This window comes from Euphorbia lathyris, chromosome 1 (genome assembly GCF_963576675.1).
Source record: "Euphorbia lathyris chromosome 1, ddEupLath1.1, whole genome shotgun sequence".
Classification (NCBI taxonomy): Eukaryota; Viridiplantae; Streptophyta; class Magnoliopsida; order Malpighiales; family Euphorbiaceae; genus Euphorbia; species Euphorbia lathyris.
In genome coordinates, this window is record NC_088910.1 from 127,089,204 (window position 1) to 127,110,023 (window position 20,820).

The 20,820-nt window shown below is 34.0% G+C and overlaps 2 protein-coding genes across 2 annotated transcripts; both read left to right on the plus strand.

Annotated features, from left to right (window-relative positions):
• The first annotated feature begins 982 nt into the window (after positions 1-982).
• On the plus strand, positions 983-2,067 carry LOC136215022 (uncharacterized). Its single transcript, XM_066002910.1, has one exon. It carries the CDS (start codon positions 1,119-1,121, stop codon positions 1,902-1,904), a length of 786 nt encoding a protein of 261 aa, XP_065858982.1. The 5' UTR covers positions 983-1,118; the 3' UTR covers positions 1,905-2,067.
• A 3,741-nt stretch (positions 2,068-5,808) lies between these two features.
• LOC136210939 (serine/threonine-protein kinase BLUS1-like) lies at positions 5,809-16,715 on the plus strand. Its single transcript, XM_066002411.1, has 21 exons — positions 5,809-6,132; positions 8,799-9,053; positions 9,172-9,296; positions 9,427-9,471; positions 10,236-10,317; positions 10,444-10,512; positions 10,685-10,855; positions 10,943-11,008; positions 11,775-11,843; positions 11,954-12,025; positions 12,150-12,496; positions 13,157-13,290; positions 13,415-13,509; positions 13,580-13,618; positions 13,700-13,756; positions 14,071-14,172; positions 14,303-14,354; positions 14,437-14,498; positions 15,741-15,805; positions 15,878-15,929; positions 16,047-16,715. Exons 1-21 carry the CDS (start codon positions 5,959-5,961, stop codon positions 16,110-16,112), a joined length of 2,199 nt encoding a protein of 732 aa, XP_065858483.1. The 5' UTR covers positions 5,809-5,958; the 3' UTR covers positions 16,113-16,715.
• The last annotated feature ends 4,105 nt before the right edge of the window (positions 16,716-20,820 follow it).

The following is a 20,820-nucleotide window of genomic DNA, read 5'->3' on the forward strand; positions in this document are numbered from 1 at the left end:
TAAAATAGTGAGATTTTTTATAATATACGTGAGTTCATATTACACATGTGAAAATATATATAGAAGATCTTCCATTTGATATGAAGAATCGGATGCTTCTAATAATTTGCCCTAAATACGTGACAAGGAACTTAATAATAATAATAATAATAATAATAATAATAAAAGATATCAGGGCTCATACTAGACCTGACAATTATCGTGTTCGAGTCGTGTTCGTGTCGTGTCATTTCGGGTTCGTGTCATAAAAGAGTAAACCCAAACCCAACCCAAAAACTTTCGTGTCAAAGTCGTGTTAACCTGTTCGGGTTAGTGTCGATTTCGTATCGTGTTTTTGAGTTACATGTAATTTTGTTATGCATATATATTAATAATAACTCTTAAAAATATAAAAAGATATGGTACTGTTTTTAAACGTTTTATATCATTTTTAGATTAGTATGTTAACAATAATTATCGAAAAGTTCGATAATATCATGTTAGAGGGTCATGTAATGTGTTTATAACAATTTAGGAAATTCAAATCAATATTTGCAATTAATAATTATAATTTTATTATCTTTATTAATAAAGTGACATAAAAACACGAGAGAATATAACAATAATTTTCAATATCCGTGTCAGTTTCGTGTTTTCGGATTGACACGAAAATGACACGAAAATTAACATGTCATATCGTATCGTGTCATAAAACTCTAACACTAAAAAGCATGTTGTGTTCGTGTCGTATGTCGCTTTGCCGGGTCTAACTCATACAATTTATTTTTGCCTTTTTTTATTTTTAATAATGAGTATTTTTTTTTTATGTATTTTTGTTTTTCTAATAGTAACGGCATGCAAAACCAGCCAAATCTGAATGCCTAGTTTCAAAGCACGCGGCAACTTTCCTATGAAACGTGTGGCTACCTCGCTCCCCAAAACCAAGACGTTGTCGTTTTATCCACGTCAGCAACAAAAAACTGCGTGCTCTTTCCCCTAGAATTCGAAGCACCACTACTTCCCAGCCGCCCACTTCCCTCTCCATATTATTAAGTTCCAACTCCTCAACAAGTTCCAAACTCATTCATTATTTACTCCTCATCCTCACCGGTAGCCGGAGATCCTAAACCAAAGTAAAAATGTGCCGGAGTTCACATTTTCAAAATTCGCGTCCTCAGAGCCGAAATACCTTAATGATCAAAGCGTTCTTTGTCCGCTTCTCTAGTTTGCAGCCGCGCAAATCCTTACCTGATTCCCTCACTCTTCTCTTCCTTCCTCGCATTAACGGAGCCGAGCTTCTCATCGACGGTTCTAAAGTCCGTCCTGATTCTTCCGCGTTCGTGACGCTCCATCGAGTCGTTAACGTGAAGACGAAAGCGGGGGAGGCGATTTTCGGATCGAGATCACGCGTTTCAGCAGCCGGCGGGATCCGATTCGAAGTTTTCACGAGAGATGATAAGATACTGGAGGGGATTTTCAGGAAGGACGGCGAAGAGGAATGGAGATTAGAGTGTGAGTGCGGGGTAGAGAGTGAGAAGGACGGTGGTGCTGTGGCGGTGGCGGAGGTTTGTGTAGCGGTGGAGGGACAGGGAAAAGGACATACGGCGTTAAGTGGGAGAGTGGAGATGGCGTCGAAGAAAAAGAAAACTAGGAAAGGAAGATTAGAGGTGATTCCGGAGGAGAATGAGGAAGCGGCGGAGGAGGAGGAGGAGGAGGAGGACTGTTGTGGCTGTGAATACGGGAATATAGGTTCCGACGGAGGAGATTCCGGCGAAGTTTGTGGGCCGGGTTGTGATATGATGGATATGGATATGGAAGGTGTGAGATGGGCCGTTGATTTGGGTGTTTGGGTGATGTGTTTTGGTGTGGGGTATTTGGTTTCTAAAGCTTCAGCTAGAAGCTTGAGACGACTCAGACTGTTCTAAAGGAGACTTTTGTTTTGTGGAATTTTCCAATTTTGACCCTTCCATGGTTTAATTCTTTGATTCGTTCCTCAAAGTTGAACTACTGTATATTTTCAAAAAAGTATAAGGATGTAAAGAGTTTTTCTAATGAGATCTTACCAAAATCAAAATCAATCTTTAATTATCTCGGAATTAATCATGCCCTACATTGACTAACAATTGAATTAATGATGCCCTAAATTGACTAACAACAATCATCAATTAACAATTAACAATTGAACTATACCTTTAAAAAATCGAACTATACATTTAAAAAACAATTGAACTAAATATCCAAGAATGCATTAAATATTTTAATAGTTTAAGGTGTATGTTTGATTCTACTTGATAATTGGTATACCTCTAACCCCATTTCTAATGGGGATGTTTGAAAAGGAGAGTGCTTGGAATGTCAAGGCCGTTTAGAGTGTTGGGATTGGATGGGATTGGTTTAGAGTGTCAGGACATCGACTATTTCGGGCTTCTTTGTGAAATGAATCGTTGTCCCGAAATGAATCGTTGGCCGCACACGGTGTTTGCATTTAGTACGAGATCGCTTAACAATCGAAGAGTGGAACACTACTACTTGAACTGTAATTGTTAACCCCTCTACTCTTTCTACGCTATCAGAGGATCTCTTGCTGGAGAAAAGGAATCTTATAGATCGGCTACATCTCTGTTCTCGAATATACCTTGGTATTGGTACGTTCTTATTGTTCTACTCCAGGGCTTCCAGAGAAAGGATTCACTGCAGAGGTTCATATTAAGTAAATAGACGGGCTAAAATCGGTGCTCAAGTCGTCTAGTATAGAATGAGTGTAGTAAGCCAAAGCGGTTTCTTTCGCCCATCACGTTCTTAGAGAAATGTATCTTCATCTGGACCTACTATTGGTTCAACCGTTTCAAGGTTGAACCATCTTGAATGGAACGAACGGTCTAAGAGCTTGGAAGTGGGGTAAGCTCGGCCAAGATACAGATCGATAACAAAAGTTTGATCTTTTGGCTTCCATTGGAGTAATAAGAGTTGTTTATGATAATGTTATGACTTTTTGGCACTCTGAGCACTTTTAATTTAGGTTTAATTTTTTCTGAATTTATCCAAAAAGTTTGATTGTTCATCTGAATTTTTAAAGTGTTCCGATAGCTCTCTGAACTTGCATAAAATGTTCAGTTAGTTTCCTGAATTTGCGTAAAATGTAATCAATTGGTCACTCGGTTGCAAAAAAAAAAATTAAGTTAAATGTGGAAAATGTAGTTCACGTGTTTTAGAATATTATTACATAATTCAATAATAGAGTAAAAATTAAGTTATTACTTGCTCAACCATAAACATTGTATTCTCTAATATTACAACCCCAATACTCTGATCTTAATTGTTTTAATTTTTTTAAGACGCGTATAATATATTTTCCGCATTTAAATTTTTTTTTTGCAAGTGATTGATCAATTGATTATATTTTATGCAAGTTGAAGGGACTAACTGAATATTTTATGCAAGTTCAGAGAGCTGTCGAAACACTTTGAAAGTTTAGTGGGCCAATTAAACTTTTTAGGTAAGTTCAGAGAGCAAGTGATATATTAAACCTTTAATTTATCTATTTATTTATGATTTCTATTAATAAGAGTTGTTTATGGCAATGTTATCATTTTTGGAATCCCTACTTTTAATTTATCTATTTATGATTTAATTGTTTACTAGGTGTATACAATATTTATAACTAAAATAAATTATACATAAAATAATGAATTGTGAGAGTATAATGACAACTTTTGAATCTGTTTGGTATTGGATAATTTTTTTTTAAAAAAATTGCTAAAATGATGTGGATAAGAAAAAAATAAAATAATATATTTTAGAATAATGTGTTTTTTTTAAATTTTTTTTAAGAAAATAATGTATTAGGTTTTGTAAACTTTTGAAATTGTTTATATCGGAGATGTTTTAAGGAGATTGTGGGTTTGGATTCATTCTCTTAAAAAATATTGATCACTAGCTTTATTATTAACTATTTGCTAATAATTATTATTAATTGTTTACTATTATATATTATAATTAGTGTTTGTTACATGTTACATTTAATGTTTGTTAAAATTATAATTTAGTTATTTAATATATAAAATGTTAATACAAACATATTTTATATTAATAAATAAATTATATAAAAAATGAATAAACAAAATTTACAAAAAATAAATTATTTTTCATATTTTATAAAAATTAAAAGGATAATTTTTTAAAAATTTAAATAAATATAAACAATTTTTTAGTAAAAAATTCAAGGACCTATTTTTTCTATAAAAAAAACTAAAAGGGTCGTTTTATAAATTTAATCAAATGTTTTCTATTGTTTTCAGTATGACATTCACGTCACACATATCATATATGTGCGTTTCTAATCTAATAATGCTTTGAATGTATCTCTGTGCATGAGAGAGTCTTTTTCCTAGTAATTAATTAAAAGTTTATTAAAACCTTTTATTTGTAAACTAGTGAAATTTTCATTTTTTTTTTCTAGATAGGATGAGGAAGGTTAATTTCCTTTTATCCTCTTAAAAATCATTTTAAGTGAGTATCGATTTCTCATTCATCATATTGTTATCAAAAAATTTCTCATTCATCATATACTATTAAAAAGATCTCATGACATAACATAGAATGCATTAACGTATTTCAAGTTATTCTGAATTGTATTTATCCGTTATATATTTAAGTTTCAAGTTAATAATTTTTTTTTGTTTATACATAATTTATAAAAATAATTTTAAAATAATTATATTATTTTATATATAAATATTATTTTATTTATTTATTACATCATTCAATCTCGTTCAATTAGATAATCTAATTTAATTTATGAGCGGATTCTTATAAGATTGATCTGATTTTTCTTCTAGATATTAATTACTTATTTAGAAAAAAACTACAAAAAGAATCAATCTAGCAATATTTACTTTAACACAACTGCCAAAATTAGGGTAAAATCCTTGACGACAATGTTATAAATTCCATTATATTGTTTGAATTTGGCAATGCTAGTTGATAAATAATTTTATAAAATAAAGAAACATGTAGTAATGTTTTTATCTAGTAAAAAGTTATTAAAAAGAACTACAAAATACCCCTCCCCGGTTAAAGAGGTCCAGTTAGTTGGTTGGAGGAAGCCCAGGGAAGGGGTTGTCAAGTTGAATACGGATGACTCCTGCCTTAGTAATGGCAGAATTGCTGCTGGTGGAGTTCTTCGGGATGCTGGTGGCGCCTGGCTGGCTGGGTTTACCCATAACTTAGGTACGGACTCCTCCTTTACTGCAGAGCTCTGGGGGATCTTGTCTGACATTAAACTCGCCATTCGCATGGGTGTTAAAAGACTTTCGGTGGAGTCTGACAATTTGGAGGCTATCAACAGGATTTCGGATAGACAGGCTGTTTGTCTTAAGAGTCAGAATCTTATTAAAGCCATCTTGAGGCTTCGTCCTGCCTTCGATTCTCTTACCTTCTCCCATATTTATAGGGAGCAAAACCGCGTGGCGGATCGCTTGGCAGCTGCTGGGTATGGGGGGATGTTAGGTGTTTCTACCCTTTCTGTTCCTCCTTCTTTTCTGTTACCTTCTCTTCTTGAGGATAGGATTGGGGTCAGTCTTCCTAGACTGATCCCGGGTTAGGTTTTTGTTTGTTTGTTTTTTTTTCTTCCCTTCTTACCAAAAAAAAAAACAACAACTACAAAATAAATCAGCCCATTAACTTATCAAGGACCAAAAACTGACCATCCACGTGTAATGACCGGGTATCCTAATCACTCAGCAGCCTACTTTCACCGTGCCACGTCAGCTTCCAATGTATAAAATTTCGATTCTTTTCCTTTTCCTATTTAAACTCACAGCGGTCAACGGATGAAAAGAAAACCCTGGAAAGTTTTTTTTATCCAAACAGAAGAGGTTCTGAACACTCCATAATTTCAATCCATATACTGCTTTCTCGATTGCTTGAAAGCAGTTTTCCGGTGGTGCTCGGTGGTTTTCAGGGCGGTTTTGAAGGGGTATGGGGAGGATGAAGGGTAGTCAGAAGACTTTCTCCTTGAATTCCAATGACTACAAGCTCCTAGAAGAGGTTGGTTATGGCGCTAGTGCAACTGTGTTTAGAGCGATCTATCTTCCGTCCAACGAGATGGTCGCCGTTAAGTGCTTGGATCTCGATCGATGCAATAGCAATCTGGTCAGTTTGACTAATCTTTTACTATTTTTGACGAACTGTTTTGCAATTCTATTTAGGTTTAATTTGATTAGCTACCTTTGTTTTGAGTTGAGATCGCGTTCAAGTTTTGATTGCATAAGGGACTTCGATTCCATTTGATTTTAGTGTTTAGTATACAACTCTCTAGTTGGATTTGACTGCTACGAGTTCGTCTTATTTGTGCACTGAATTGGCGTTTGTCAATGTCTGAATTGCGTGCTTTTAGCTTAAGGTTAGCTAATGAAGCGTCAACTAGTACTGGTAGGCTGATTTCGTCTCAGTTACGATTCTGGACTTATTACTAGAACCACTGGCCTATAGATGCAAATTATAAGCCTAAACCTAATGGATTCAGAACTGTAAATTTCAATAAATATAGAATTACATTGATATAAGTTATGGCGTGGGACAATTATACAGAATAAGTTTTTTTTTTTTTTTTTTGGTGCGCGTGTGACTAAATTATATCATAGAGAACAAGTTTTGCACATTTTCTTTTTGAATGAAAAGTTTTATACGTGTAATCTATACATAGTAGACTTGACAACAATATTCTGGCCTCATTTTTGTTTTTTTGGAACTTCAAACTTTGATCTGGATTCATTACTGTTTTCCATAAAAATTACTGATTTCAATAAAGTAAAAGCTCCAATATCATGTTTAAGAATTGTTAATTTCATCCTGGATCTTGAATTCTAGTCATACATTAATCATAGGAACTTATTTGTCCACATATTTGAAGCTTAGGATTAGGAAAGAACTATAGGAACACAATTCAAACTTCAGTTATGAGCTTGAGATTGGCCTGAGCTTTTATTTGTGAATATCAATAATTTCAATGCAGATTGCATGTCTACCTAAGATGAATCTTCACATTTTCCATAGTTTTAAAGAAATTCAAGTTAGAATATTGCAACCTATGGATTTGTGAGTATGATACCTGCGCCAATAACATTTGAGCCTTAGTTAGCTGCCAGTCTCTACCCCGAATGACAGAGAGAAGGATTTGAAAATGGAATGGAAACTTATTGAATGGATAAACAAGGATTAAACTATCTGTACAAACATAATAGTGCATATACCCTCAGTGGTTAAGGGCGCACCTGACGCAAGGCACAGAGGTTAGCGCCTCTACAGGTGTGAAGCGGGCGATGTCAGCCAGGCGTGTGCCTTAGAGTGCCTCACGCCTTGACTCTAGGTGCGCCTAGGCGCATTTGTAGGGGTTTGAGGGTTTTTAGGGTTTTTTCAGTTTCTAATCACAGCCATAGGAAATCTTTAGGATTAAGGGCTCAGATTAAATTAGAAAAAGAAAGAAAAAGATGACGATGATGATGAGATTGATAAATATGATGATGGAGGAGATGATAGTGATGATGGTGACTTTGATGATTAATAGGTACTATAAAGACTAAAGAGTTTACTACTCTTGCTTGAGGAAAAGTAGTTATTATTCTGTTAGTTAATAACTTAGTGTTTAGTTGAATTTGAACTCTGGTCTTTATTTTAAATTTAAATTTTATTATGAATTATAATTCTGTCTGAGTAGTTAGAATTTATCTCCTGCATTTTATGATTAAAATTGTTGTTATTTGACTATTTATGTCATTTTGGAAATGTTAAGTGCTGTTATTTATAATTTTATGTGTTATTTTGTTTTGGTGCGCCTTGTGTCGCTCGGGCGCGCTCCTGAGCCTTGCGCCTAGGTTCCAGGACCACCCCCTTGCGCCTTTCACAACTATTGTTAAGGGACTTAACTTCATTAATGGCATGGAAATGACTAAAAAAAAAATGAAGGGAAGTCTTATATGCATATTGGCAACTTTTTTCTTGCAGTTCCACCCCTTTATCTGATGTCATACTCGTGCTTTTTCATGTTCATCTTTAATTTTTACATGGTAGCTAAGAGTAACATGTTAAAATCTTACATGATAGATACCACTATCTTTTGCTGTTAAGGGATCAAGTAAAAGTGCATTTTGCCTATGTTTGGGGATCTGCGTCTTTGTGAAAGTTGGCTCTCTTTTCCAAGACCTGTTTCAGTTAGCAAAACCGTGGAGACCATCCCCTAGAAACTGCTCTTTTTTTATTATGTAAAAAAAGAGTAGAGGCAGAGGGAGGAACGTGTCTAAAGATTTGGATAAAGAGAATGATACTTTCAGTTTTTTTTTTTTGGCCACGTAGACCAGGATTTGAGAAGCAGAGTCCGGAAAAAAAAGAGATGGATTAATATAACCTTCTTTACCATAGAAGAAACTGACAAATATATGCTTGTATAACCTTGCTTTAAAATTGTGTGAAAGGTCGTAAAATCTATTTTTAGATTTTCAAACAAGATACTTCCTCTTTTCTTCTGTTTAAGTTTGAGTAAGTTTATATAAATGATGCTATTTTTTTTTTCATTTAAGTTTGAGGGCGAGCCTTGGCGCAACGGTAAACGTTGTTGTCGTGTGACCAAGAGGTCACGGGTTCGAGTCTTAGGAGCGGCCTCTGGCCAAATAAATTGACAGGGGAAGGCTTGCCCCCAGTACACCCTTGTGGTGGGACCCCTCCCCGGACCCTCGCTCAGCGGGGACGCGTAGTGCGGCCGGGCCGCCCTTTTTTTTTATATGTATAATTCTTGCATATGCTCAATTTTTTTTTCTTGACAGGATGATATACGAAGGGAAGCTCAAACCATGAGTTTGATAGATCATCCAAACGTGATTAGGGCATATTGTTCATTTGTTGTTGACCGAAATCTATGGGTAGTGATGCCGTTTATGGACGAGGGTTCTTGTTTGCATCTCATGAAGATTGCATATCCAGATGGGTTTGAAGAGGCTGCTATTGGTTCCATTCTTAAAGAAACTCTAAAGGCTTTAGAGTACCTACATCGGCAAGGCCATATTCATCGGGATGTTAAGGTCTCTTGGGCATTAACTTTGTGATTTATATTTTTTAATGGCTTAGTTTCGTTTGGCTATTGTAAGCTCTATGTTACCTGGCGGCCATTAACTTTATTTGTTCTAATTCTGATTCTAGGCTGGAAATATACTACTGAACAGCAATGGGATTGTAAAGCTTGCTGACTTCGGTGTTTCAGCTTGCATGTTTGATGCAGGTGACAGACAACGTTCTAGAAATACGTTTGTGGGGACTCCATGTTGGTATGTCTTGATATTCATCCAACAATATTTTCTTATTATGCAGTTGTATTTTTTAGGTAGGATTTTTCTCATTCTATCAAAAATGAAAAGAAAAAAGTTCTGATCCATGTATATTATTATCTAATTGCAGGATGGCACCAGAGGTTTTACAGCCAGGAAGTGGATATAATTCCAAGTGAGCTTTATCATCTAAACCTACTTTGTGAATTAAGAGTTTCTCAAAATGTATTTGTTTATTAGGTTTCGAATGTATGCTCCTCGATTGAGAATGTGGAAGGGTAGTTTGTTAGTTTTGATCCTTTGATCCTTGGTGGTGTGTGGTACACTTGTGTGGTTTTGCTTATCCTTGCCTCATTATCTATTTTGATATGGGTGTCAGAAGTTTTGCATCTGGATACTTGTCAGTGTATGAGGGCGAGCCTTGGCGCAACGGTAAACGTTGTTGTCGTGTGACCGAGAAGTCACGGGTTCGAGTCTTAGGAGCGGCCTCTTGCCAAAAAATTGGCAGGGGAAGGCTTGCCCCCGGTACACCCTTGTGGTGGGACCCCTCCCCGGACCCTCGCTTAGTGGGGACGCATAATGCACGGGGCCACCCTTTATACTTGTCAGTGTATCAAATTTGCTGCATTACATCTTTATTTCATGCAGCTGACTAGTAGTATAAATCATTTACTGTTTCTACTTATTTTCTTGACGCTATTATGCTTATACAAGGTTCAATAAGTTCTACATGCCACTATCTGCTTCTGTTTATCCTCTTCCATGAATGGAGTTGAAATATTTGCAAACTATTGTCATATTCTAACGTTTTTTTGATTGTTTTACTGCCTGATAAATGAAATAAGTATAATTTATATATATTCTTTTTTATTAATGGAATTATGAATCAAATTTGAGTTATTGCTTGATTGTCTCTTTGTATACTATATTCTTTTGTAGGGCTGATATTTGGTCTTTTGGAATAACTGCATTGGAGTTGGCACATGGTCATGCTCCTTTCTCAAAGTACCCTCCAATGAAGGTATTTTTTATTTATTAGGAACATAAAAAAATATTTTATAATATACGGCTTGAACTTTGAGGAATTTTCATTTAACTAGTTCTTATTAAGTATTTGATGTTTGCCGTGTTCTCTTATATCTTGCAGGTTCTTTTGATGACCATACAGAATGCCCCTCCTGGACTTGATTATGACCGTGATAAAAAGTTCTCAAAGGTACTGGAATTCTTTCTAGCTAGATTGTTATATTTTTTATTTAGTCGTCACCTTTGTTAATGAATAAAGTAAGTTGGGGCACTGTCTATGGTAATTCTTTTTCAATTGACAATGGCAATGTTTCCCTCATATTTATTAAGATTCTTATTAAAGGATTTCCAGTTGTCATCAGTCTTTTAAAGAAATGGTTGCAATGTGCCTGGTAAAAGATCAAACAAAGAGGCCAACAGCCGAGAAGTTATTGAAGCACTCATTTTTCAAGCATGCAAAGCCTCCAGAGCTTTCCGTGAAGAAGTTATTTACAGACTTGCCCCCACTTTGGAGTCGGGTGAAAGCCCTTCAGGTTTGTAGTCATTGTGCTATGAGGCCTTCTCTCTTGATATCTCTCTCTCAATGTGGTTACTTAATGGGCTTTGCTATAATGCTGCAGCTTAAGGATGCTGCACAGCTAGCTCTAAAGAGAATGCCTTCAGCAGAACAAGAAGCTTTGTCACAGGTCAGAATCACCTGACTAGATCATGAAAGTTTGGCATTGATTTGATTAACCTTTGGACTTGATGTCTGATATTTTATTTTTTGCTGTTATTCACTGTTTATAAAATAATTTTATCGGGTTAGTCTTCAAAACTAACCCATAATATTTGTGCTATTCTTTGACCATCATTAGTGAGAATATTATATCTATTAATCCTTGTGAAAAGATACTGTTATCTCGTACTCTTGATTACTGTGTCATTTTCCTTGTGCAACTTTGAACCAGAATGTTTCATCCAAACATTTGTGCTCTGTACTAGAAGTGATTTGATAAGAGGAAATACTTGTTTCAGAATCTAATTGTGTATCTTCTAAATATGAAGGCCTTCAAAATAAAATGAAGATGTAGAGTGAATTGATGGAAAGAAGCCATATCATTTTCATTTCACCAGATAGGAAATCGCTACCTTTATGATCCCGTATAGATTCCCGTACTTCCTTTGTGATATCACACTTCTTAACTTGTACATGCCACTCAAAGGCTCTAATGTGTTCCACTGTTCTTTTGCCAATAATAACAGTATTGGTCAATTACATTTGTTAAATCTTGTCATTCAATTGCTAAGTGTATCTTATCTGCTTTCTGTTTCAAGCACTAAGTAGCGAATACATAAACTAGGACTGGTGGCATTGACGATCAAATTCTTTTGAATTTTGTCTTCATTCTGCCTATTATTATATCAAAACATTCTGATTTTTGTGGTAACGGTTCGTCTTACTATTATCAGAGCGAGTACCAGCGAGGAGTTAGTGCTTGGAACTTTGATATTGAAGATTTAAAAGCTCAAGCTTCGCTAGTAAGTGAACTATTATGATGATGTAATTATTTCAAGACAGTACTCCTTACTAGCAGTTCTTGTTGTTTATTCAATTCTGTTAAAGCTAGTTCTTCTCATTATATTTTCAGGTGAGAGATGATGATGATATGCCTGAGACAAGGGAAGAAGATGAAAGCATGAAACAATTTGGCAGTGATAAGGTTATCAATTTGTGTTTAGTTGTTCAAGACAATTTTGCAATCCTTGCATAATATATTGTTCCTGCAGATTCTCCCTTGTACATTTTGGACCCTTCAGTGATATGATCTTGTTTATTGGTGGCAGTTTACGTTTGATGCTCAACCCAATTCTGTGAAATTAAACTCAAATAGTGAGATACAGCAAGTTGAGTACAACTCACAAAAAGGTTTAGATGATCTGTCAGAGAATGACAACTTGAACAAAAAGGGAAAGTTTCTGGAAAAAATTGAGTCAGTAGAAGCTGGCTCTATGGATAAAACAAACCGGAACAGAAGTGGAGTAAACAATGATGAAAAAGCATCAACCTCAGAAAAGGACATATCACAAGCCATGGCTAAACTAATGAAGAGCCGGCAAACTCAGAGTGGGCCGCTTACGCCTGGTGCTGTGCTTGGCCATTCATTGTCAGATAGGGGCCGTTTTCTAGAGAGGTTTGTATACCCTAATCTTAGTTTTGCTGTATAATAAGTCCATTTGTGAGAAAATTGTCTCTATTAAACTTCATGGTATAAACTGAAATGTGATTGTGAGAAAATTGTTTCCATAACAAAACTTCATGGGTTCCATTACTATTTACCATAATCTGATGGGTTGAGATATGAGCTTGACTCCAGCTTAACTTTGATTGTAAAGCATGTAATGTATGTATTAATTTTTCACGTGCACATGTTGCTTTTAGTTATTGTTGAGGTAACATGGGAAATCCATGCTGTTTACTTGTGAATTATTGATTCTGGTATTTCTACCTTCACTATCATTTTCTTTTGTCATATCCAAAAAGGGTTCTAAGCTGGACAAGGTGGTAATGCTGTACTGTAGCTTTGTAGAAATGAACAATTGATTTAACATGTGGTTAGTTGCAGCCGTCTTTTGGAATGTCAGTGAGAAGAGGATTCTTTTATTTTGGAACAATAGGGAGTTCAATCTTCTGCTTCTGTTAATTCTGACTTGTTTTTCATTACTGTGTATGTTTTTTTTTTCCTGAACATTTCTGTTGAAATTATAAAGCCGGTACTCTTAGCCTATATTTGGACCTTATTCGCTTTATATTCCATTCTTCTGAAAGCTTATTTATATTCATGAATTATTAGGTCTGAGAATGACAATCAGCCGACAGAGAAAATCACTCGTGAAGTTCGAAAAGCTCCGAGCTTTAGTGGTCCGCTGATGCTTCCAAACCGAGCTTCAGCAAACAGTTTATCTGCTCCTATAAAGCCTTCAGGAGGTAATAAATTTATCCAGTGCCATAGTTATTCTTTATTCCATGTGAGTGTAATGCTAATACTAACAAAATATTGTCAAATTGTTTCTTTTGCAATGGTTCTTATTTTGATCACCTCCTACTATAGGATATAGAGACTCTTTAGATGACAAGTCGAAGGCTAATCTGGTGCAAATCAAGGGGCGGTTTTCTGTGACATCAGAAAATTTAGATCTTGTTAAGGTAAAGCCCAATTCTTATAAAAAAAAAATTCCTATACTTTGGTTGTCACTAACTAAAGAATGTTCCTTAGGATATTCCAATAAGTTCAGTTCAACGCCGATCTTCACAGGTAGATTGCCTGTCTTTGTGGATTATAGTTAGTACCTCTGTATGTTTTCTATTTCTGATTTGGTGCTCTTGTAATTTTCAGTCGCCATTAAGAAAGTCTGCCAGTGTTGGTGAATGGATGTTCGACTCCAAGCAAATGGTTGGTAGATTGAACCCTTGTTCCTCTACATTCTCTAATTCTAGGTTCTGAATATATCTTCACCCCATTCTCTACAAATTGAAGTGTGGAAGTACATGGATGATTTTTCAAACAACAGAATATAGTGGTTAATCGTGTGGTTGTTTGTAATTGCTGAATGTGCAATAGATGTGAGAATTATGATGCATGTGCTTCTAGAATTTTGTCTCCTTTCTCCCAACTCCCATGGAAGTTTAAGTATCTGTTACCTTCGTCATTGCATTAGCAACCCCAATTTAGTTACTTAAGAAATATTTTGTCTGCTGCTTTTACAGTCAACAAGTCAGTCGCCGAAAGATATGAGCAATAGCAGTGTACCTCCATCCCTCCTTTTGCCTCACTTACAGTCTCTTTTTCAGCAGACATCAGTTCAACAGGTGAATTTAGATTGACGTATTTGAGGCAGTTACAATTTTAATTTTTTTCCATGCAAAATTTGATTACCTTAGACTATGTACATGCTAAAGCCAGGTGTTGTTGTTATTTGGAAATTGCATTTATTGACAGGAAATTATTGTGAATTTGCTGAATAGCTTACAACCAGCTGAAGCAGTAGATGGTATGTGAAAATTGATATTTGGTGTATTTGATGTTATTATTATATTGTGGGTAGTTACTCACAATTTATTGAAATGTTTTAGGGGCCCTCACTCCAAACGGAAAGCTGCCACCTCTGCCTCGCGGCTTGGATAATAATGGAAATGTAAGCATTTTTTTTCTTTGGTATACCAAGCTTCCTTCCTCCCCTGCCAATTCTCTCTCCCCTATTGTGTGTGTGGGGAGAGAGAGAGAGAGAGAGATAGGTGTTTGTTGGTCGTATTTGATGTAAGGGTGAACATTCGTTTTAGTGCGTTGTGTTGGTATCGTGTCAATTATCGGATTAGTGTTAAATGAGTCGAACTCTAATCCAACTCAAAAAATTTCATGTCATACTTCTGTTAACCCAACCGGGTTAATGCCGTTTTTGTGTCATGTTCGTGGGTTACGTGTAATTTTGCTACCTCTGTTAATGGTGCCATTTAAAAGTATAGGGGGATAGTATATTACTTCTAAATATTTATGTCATTTGTGGAGTGACATGTTAACTCGAAAGACCCCTGATCTTTCATTTTTTGGTTTATTAATCCCTTGATCTTTTATGCATTAAGCCCCTGATCTTTTTTTTTCACACTAGGCTCCAAATGACCAAAAATGTCAGCTTTGAATATAAAATTCGGTTAACAAAGTGTTGTTCATTTCACATGCATTCACAGTTTCTGAGAAAACCATATTTCAAATATAGGTGAAATGAATAACGTATTTTTAACTGAATTAAATGTTAACAACTAACTAATTTGGCAAGTAAGTGCTTAACGAGACCAAAAATAAATGACATGGGGCTTAATATATCCAAATAAATGAAAGATCAGAGTCCTCAACAAACCCCTATTCTATTTATATCAGATTGGGTTCGTATAATGTATAATGTGTTTAGATGTGTAATTTTACTATTTCTATCAAGGATACATAAAAATATGGTAGGTTCAAAGCGTGTTCGCCGGTGACAATTGTAATTTTATTACTTCTATTAAGGGACATTTATTAAAACATAGGAGGATATAAGTGTCATTATCGAATTAGCAGGTCAACTCTAACCCAACCTTAAAATTTGGGTGTCTTGTGAACTCAAAAATGACTCATTACATGTTCAATAGAACACTCACCCACTAAATTCATATTGGATTCGTGTAATGTTCTCGGATCGCAGACACAATTACTATCTCTAATTTGATGTATGAAAAAATTGTTAAGTATCCTTATTGTATTAAAACCAGTTGCTTTTCTCATTAATCTTCTACAAATATTATAGTGTCTCTTATTGCTTATGAAACAGATTTAAAACCAGTTGCTTTTGTGCATTAATGTTCTACAAATATTATTGCGTCTCTTACTGCTTATGCAACAGGTTGAAGCTATAAATTCTGAGAGGGAACGGCTACTGTTGACGAAAATATCGGAACTACAATCTAGGTTGATATTTTGATGCATCGTTTTTTTAGCTCTCCTCGTGACACCTCGTCTAATTCTCATCTCATTTTTCAGGATGATAGATTTAACCGATGAACTAAATGCCGAAAGACTGAAACATGTACAGGTAAGAACTGATTTTCCTGCCTCTTGTGTGTTTGCATTGTTTATAACCATGGTTTTGGAACATATATTACCAGTTGTGCACGGATAAACTAATTGTCGATTTCACCATTGGCTACAGATGCAACAGCAGCTAAAATCCGTATCAGGTCTGGAAGAAAATGGTGATGGGGAATTGGATGCTTGAAAGCAAGTATTATTATTGCCTGTAAAGTGAAACATCTTCTAGATTCAGGGAAGAGCTGTATATTTACACAGAAGCGTCTGTCCATCCTTCTCCCGTCGCTGAAAGGTTATCATCTTCAGCCGTTGAAGAATCAACGGAAGGTACGATGGGAACTGTGTTTCTGGATTGCATCTGCAACTGTTCGATACGTATTTCCCAGATGAGGATTTGATTCACCTTAATGGCAACACATACGCATCTTTGTTGTTCCGTTGATCTCGACCGAAAAGCTGAGTCGATCTCCCGTAATTGCTGTATGGATTAGCACCCAAAAGACAGGTTTTTCCTCTCAGCACTGTGAAGTAGAGTAAGTAGAATGCGTTTTTGAATGTTGATACCAATATAAATATTTTATTTTTATCAATCTTTATTCAAGTGTATTATTCTGTTTATAGTGACCTGATCATGTATATGCTCTTCTTAGAACCAATTGCAGTTTTTTCTCTTTTCCATATTTATTGATGGACTAGAAATTCTAATTGATAAGCATGCAAAGTAATTTTGCAGCTGTTTATTTTTTAGAACAATAATGATAATAAATAATAATAAATGTTTGTTTAGTCAGCTGTTTTCTTTGATAGATATTAGCTTCTCTTTTTTTTTTTTTTTTTTTTTTTTTTGAAATATAGCTATGAACAGCTTTTGATTCTAGCTAAATAATTTATATTTACGGTTTGGAGTAACGTAAAAAATGAGTTACAAAAAGTAGAATCAAACAGATCTACAAAAGTATGTGTTGTGTGTGTGCAATTTCCTATTTTGGTTTTGCGTGATTTGGCTTGATACATTAGGGCCTTTTTGTATTGATCAGATTATTCTATTGATTCTTTGAACTTGGGAGATGTTTTATTTACAATTATTGACCCCATACGTTTAGTTAAAATGACCTGTTGGTATAATAGGTATAATAATCTCTTTGGATCGGAAGTTGAACTAGATGATGGGTTCAACCTCTTGATTTAAGTTTGAAGTCATAAATAATATTTATAATATATTATTTAAACTTTAAATTTGTTGTTTATTTTTGGCATAACATTCATATTGGTCCTTAAACTAGAGTTTAAAAATCGATTAGGTCCTTAAACTACTAAAATCATCAATTAAGCTCTTAATTTATTTAGAAATCAACAATTTACACCCTATGTTCTAATGATCTTAAGAAATAATAATAATCTAATTCTAATTCAACAATTAAATACATAATTAACATATATATTTTTTTTTATGATTTCTACCTTTTCATTTCATCTTGGATTTTATTTCGTATTTTTCATTGGCAAAAGTCGGAGTATCTACTTTCTTAATAAAGTTTCTAACTTCATTTTGTTGTTCAAATTCTTTTTGATCTTGGGTCCTTTTTGGGACCTGAGATGTATATATTTTATATCCTATATAAATATTAATTATGTGTTTAATTGTTATATTAGAATTAGATTATATATTAATTTTTAATATCATTAGATAAGAGGGTGAGAATTGTTGATTTCTATATAGGTTAGGGATTTGAATAGTGATTTTAGTAGTTTGAAGAGCTAATTGATTTTCAAAGTATAGTTTAGGAGCTATATGTCTTTATTTTTATTAGGTGCTATATGTCTTTATTTTTATTAGATATTTGATATAATTTATGTATTAACTAGTTGTTGACCTGTGCGACGCACGGATTCATCTTAATATATAGATATTAACAAAAATATAATTTAATAATTACAATTAATGATATAAAGGTGCTATATAAATTAAATATTATTTTATTTTCACATTCAATTTAAATAATCTTTTTATAGATAAATATAATAATATAATAATATAATTAAAATTAATTTATTATATATTATATTTTTTATCAGTAAAAAATAATGAAGTGACATCACTTCATCGTTACTGTTTTATATTATATATATAGATATGTAGAGAATTAGAGAGATTTTAGGGACACATTTAAATTATGTAGAACTTATATATATATATATATATATATATATATATATGCAGAGAATTAAAGAGATTTTAAAGATTAATTTAAATTCTGTAGGACTCTTAGATATAGTACGGATAAAATAATTTTTTTATAAATAAATATAATAATATAACTAAAGTTAATATATTATATATTATATTATATTTTTTATCAGTTAAAAAAAAAAGTGACACCTCAGCTCCATCGTTACTGTTTTATATTATATATAGATAGCATCTCCAACAACCTCTTAAATTAGCTCTTAAGTTAAAATTTAAGGAGGGAGAATAAAAAATCAGCTTCAACAGTCTCTTAGTGGCTTCTCAAATCACTAAGATTCTCCATCATCTCTATTAATAGAGAACCTCTCCTCTTAGTGCTTTTTAATTCATTTTTATTGATAATTTATTATTGAGGAGTCTCTCTCCTTACACTATTGGTAAATATAACAACAATTAATAATTGTAATGCTAAAATAATAAATAAGGAGTGAGTATAAAGAGTATTGTTGGAGATAAAATGTTTTAGTCACTCTTAAATCACTAATAGTCAATTATTTATATTATTTTTAAAGAGTACTAAGAGTCTTGGAGATGTTCTAATATAATTTGTTATCTATTCATAGTAAAACGTAAATATCAAATGCAAAGAGTATAATTATTTAGGGATTGGGTGGATAATGGATTCAATTTATTGCTGCCTACTCGATCTCCCATGCCAATCCGATAGCTGTCGTTGTAGGAGCCTTGATAAGATCTTAGGTGCCTAGTGTCTTTGAGTAGCGAGCCTATGAGTGGAAATAAATTCAAACCTAAGCCACCCACAAGTCTGTAGGTTTTGTTCACTTTTTTTTATTGGATTTCCTTCGTGATTTAGGTGCAGGGATCCTCTAGAGTTAAAAAGCCTCTAGAGTTTGTGGAGTTGTAATCTCAACCACTAATTGTAAAATTAATGGATGAGATTTGATTGATCAATAAATGACTAATTAAATATTAAAATTTATCAATTAAATCTCATTCATTCATTTTGCAATTAGTGGTTGAGATTACAACTCCACCAACTCTAGAGGCTTTTCAATATCAATTAAATCTCATTCATTCATTTTGCAATTAATGGTTGAGATGATTACAACTCCACCAACTCTAGAGGATCCCTAGGCGTGATTTAGAGGCTTTAAGAAATAAATCTAGAGGCTTTAAGTTGAACCGAAGTAAGACAGAATATTTAGAGTGTAAATTTAGCAACGATAAGGGTAGGGAGACGGAGACAATCACCATAGACGGGATAATTGTTCGGGCCTCGGAGTACTTCCGGTATTTAGGATCTATTATCCAAATGGATGGAGAAGTAGATGGAGATGTTGCTCATAGGATTAAATCTGGTTGGGCGAAATAACAGATTGAAGGGAAAATTCTACCGCACGGCAATCAGACTAGCATTGGTATATGGTACGGAGTGTTGGGCAGTGAAACACTGTCACATTCATAAGATGTCGGTGGCAGAGATACGTATGTTGAGATGGATGTGTGGTCATGCGAGAAAGGATAGGGTGAGTAATGAAATAATTAGGACAAAAGTAGGGGTTACATCTATTGAGAATAAAATGAGGGAAAACCGACTAAGATGGTTTGGCCATGTAAGACGAAGAGCGCTTGATGCGCCGGTTAGGAGGACTGAAGAATGGCAAAGGGATGTAGTGGTGAGGGGTAGGTGTAGGTGTAGACCTAAGCAAACTTGGAGGAGGGTGATCGAGAGTGATATGAGTTTATTACGGATTGAGGAGAATATAGTAGTGGATAGGACAAAGTGGTGGGAGAGAATTTGTGTCACTGACACGACTTGATTGCACGGTTTCATATGATGGTTCATGTTAGCCGACCCCGAATCATTTCGGGACTAAAACTTTGTTGTTGTTATTGTTATTTTCGTTCGTGAGCAACTTACTAGCTACTAACTTAGGCTCTGTTCTTTATTACTGAAAAAAACTGAACTGAACTGAACTGAATGCTACTGAACTGAACTGAACTGAACTGAATGATACTGAATACTGAATTGAACTGAATTTAACTGAATGCTACTGAACTTAACTGAATGATACCGAACTTAACCGAATTTAATCGAACGTAACAATAATGATGATATTAGACTTTAAAATAATTTAATGATAATATTGGACATTAATAAGCTTATAATAATAATAATAATAATAATAATAATAATAATAATAATAATAATAATAATGATAATGATAATAATAATATTTCTACCAAAAAAATAATATCAATAATAAATAAACATATTATTAAAGATTAAACTAAATTAAATATCAAATAAAATCTAGGCTCGATAAAATCCTATGACATTAAATAAAAATGAGTCTAATTTAAATTAAAAATATAAATTACATACAAACACAAATTTATATATAATTTAAAGCCTATGGAATTAAATACAAATTTTTATATGAATACACACTCTTAACTTTTTATTACAATTAAGTATTAAGGTACAAAAATACCTTTAACGTTTTGGGTCCGGGGTTATTTTACTCCTAACGTCTAAATATGAATTTTCATATGAATACAAAATCTTGACTCAATTTATCAATGTTAAGGGTAAAATTGCTATTGGCTTCTAATATTAGGGATAAAATTGCACTATTTGAGATATTAAGGTAGTTGAGCCAGTTAATTTTTTAGAGCATTGTAA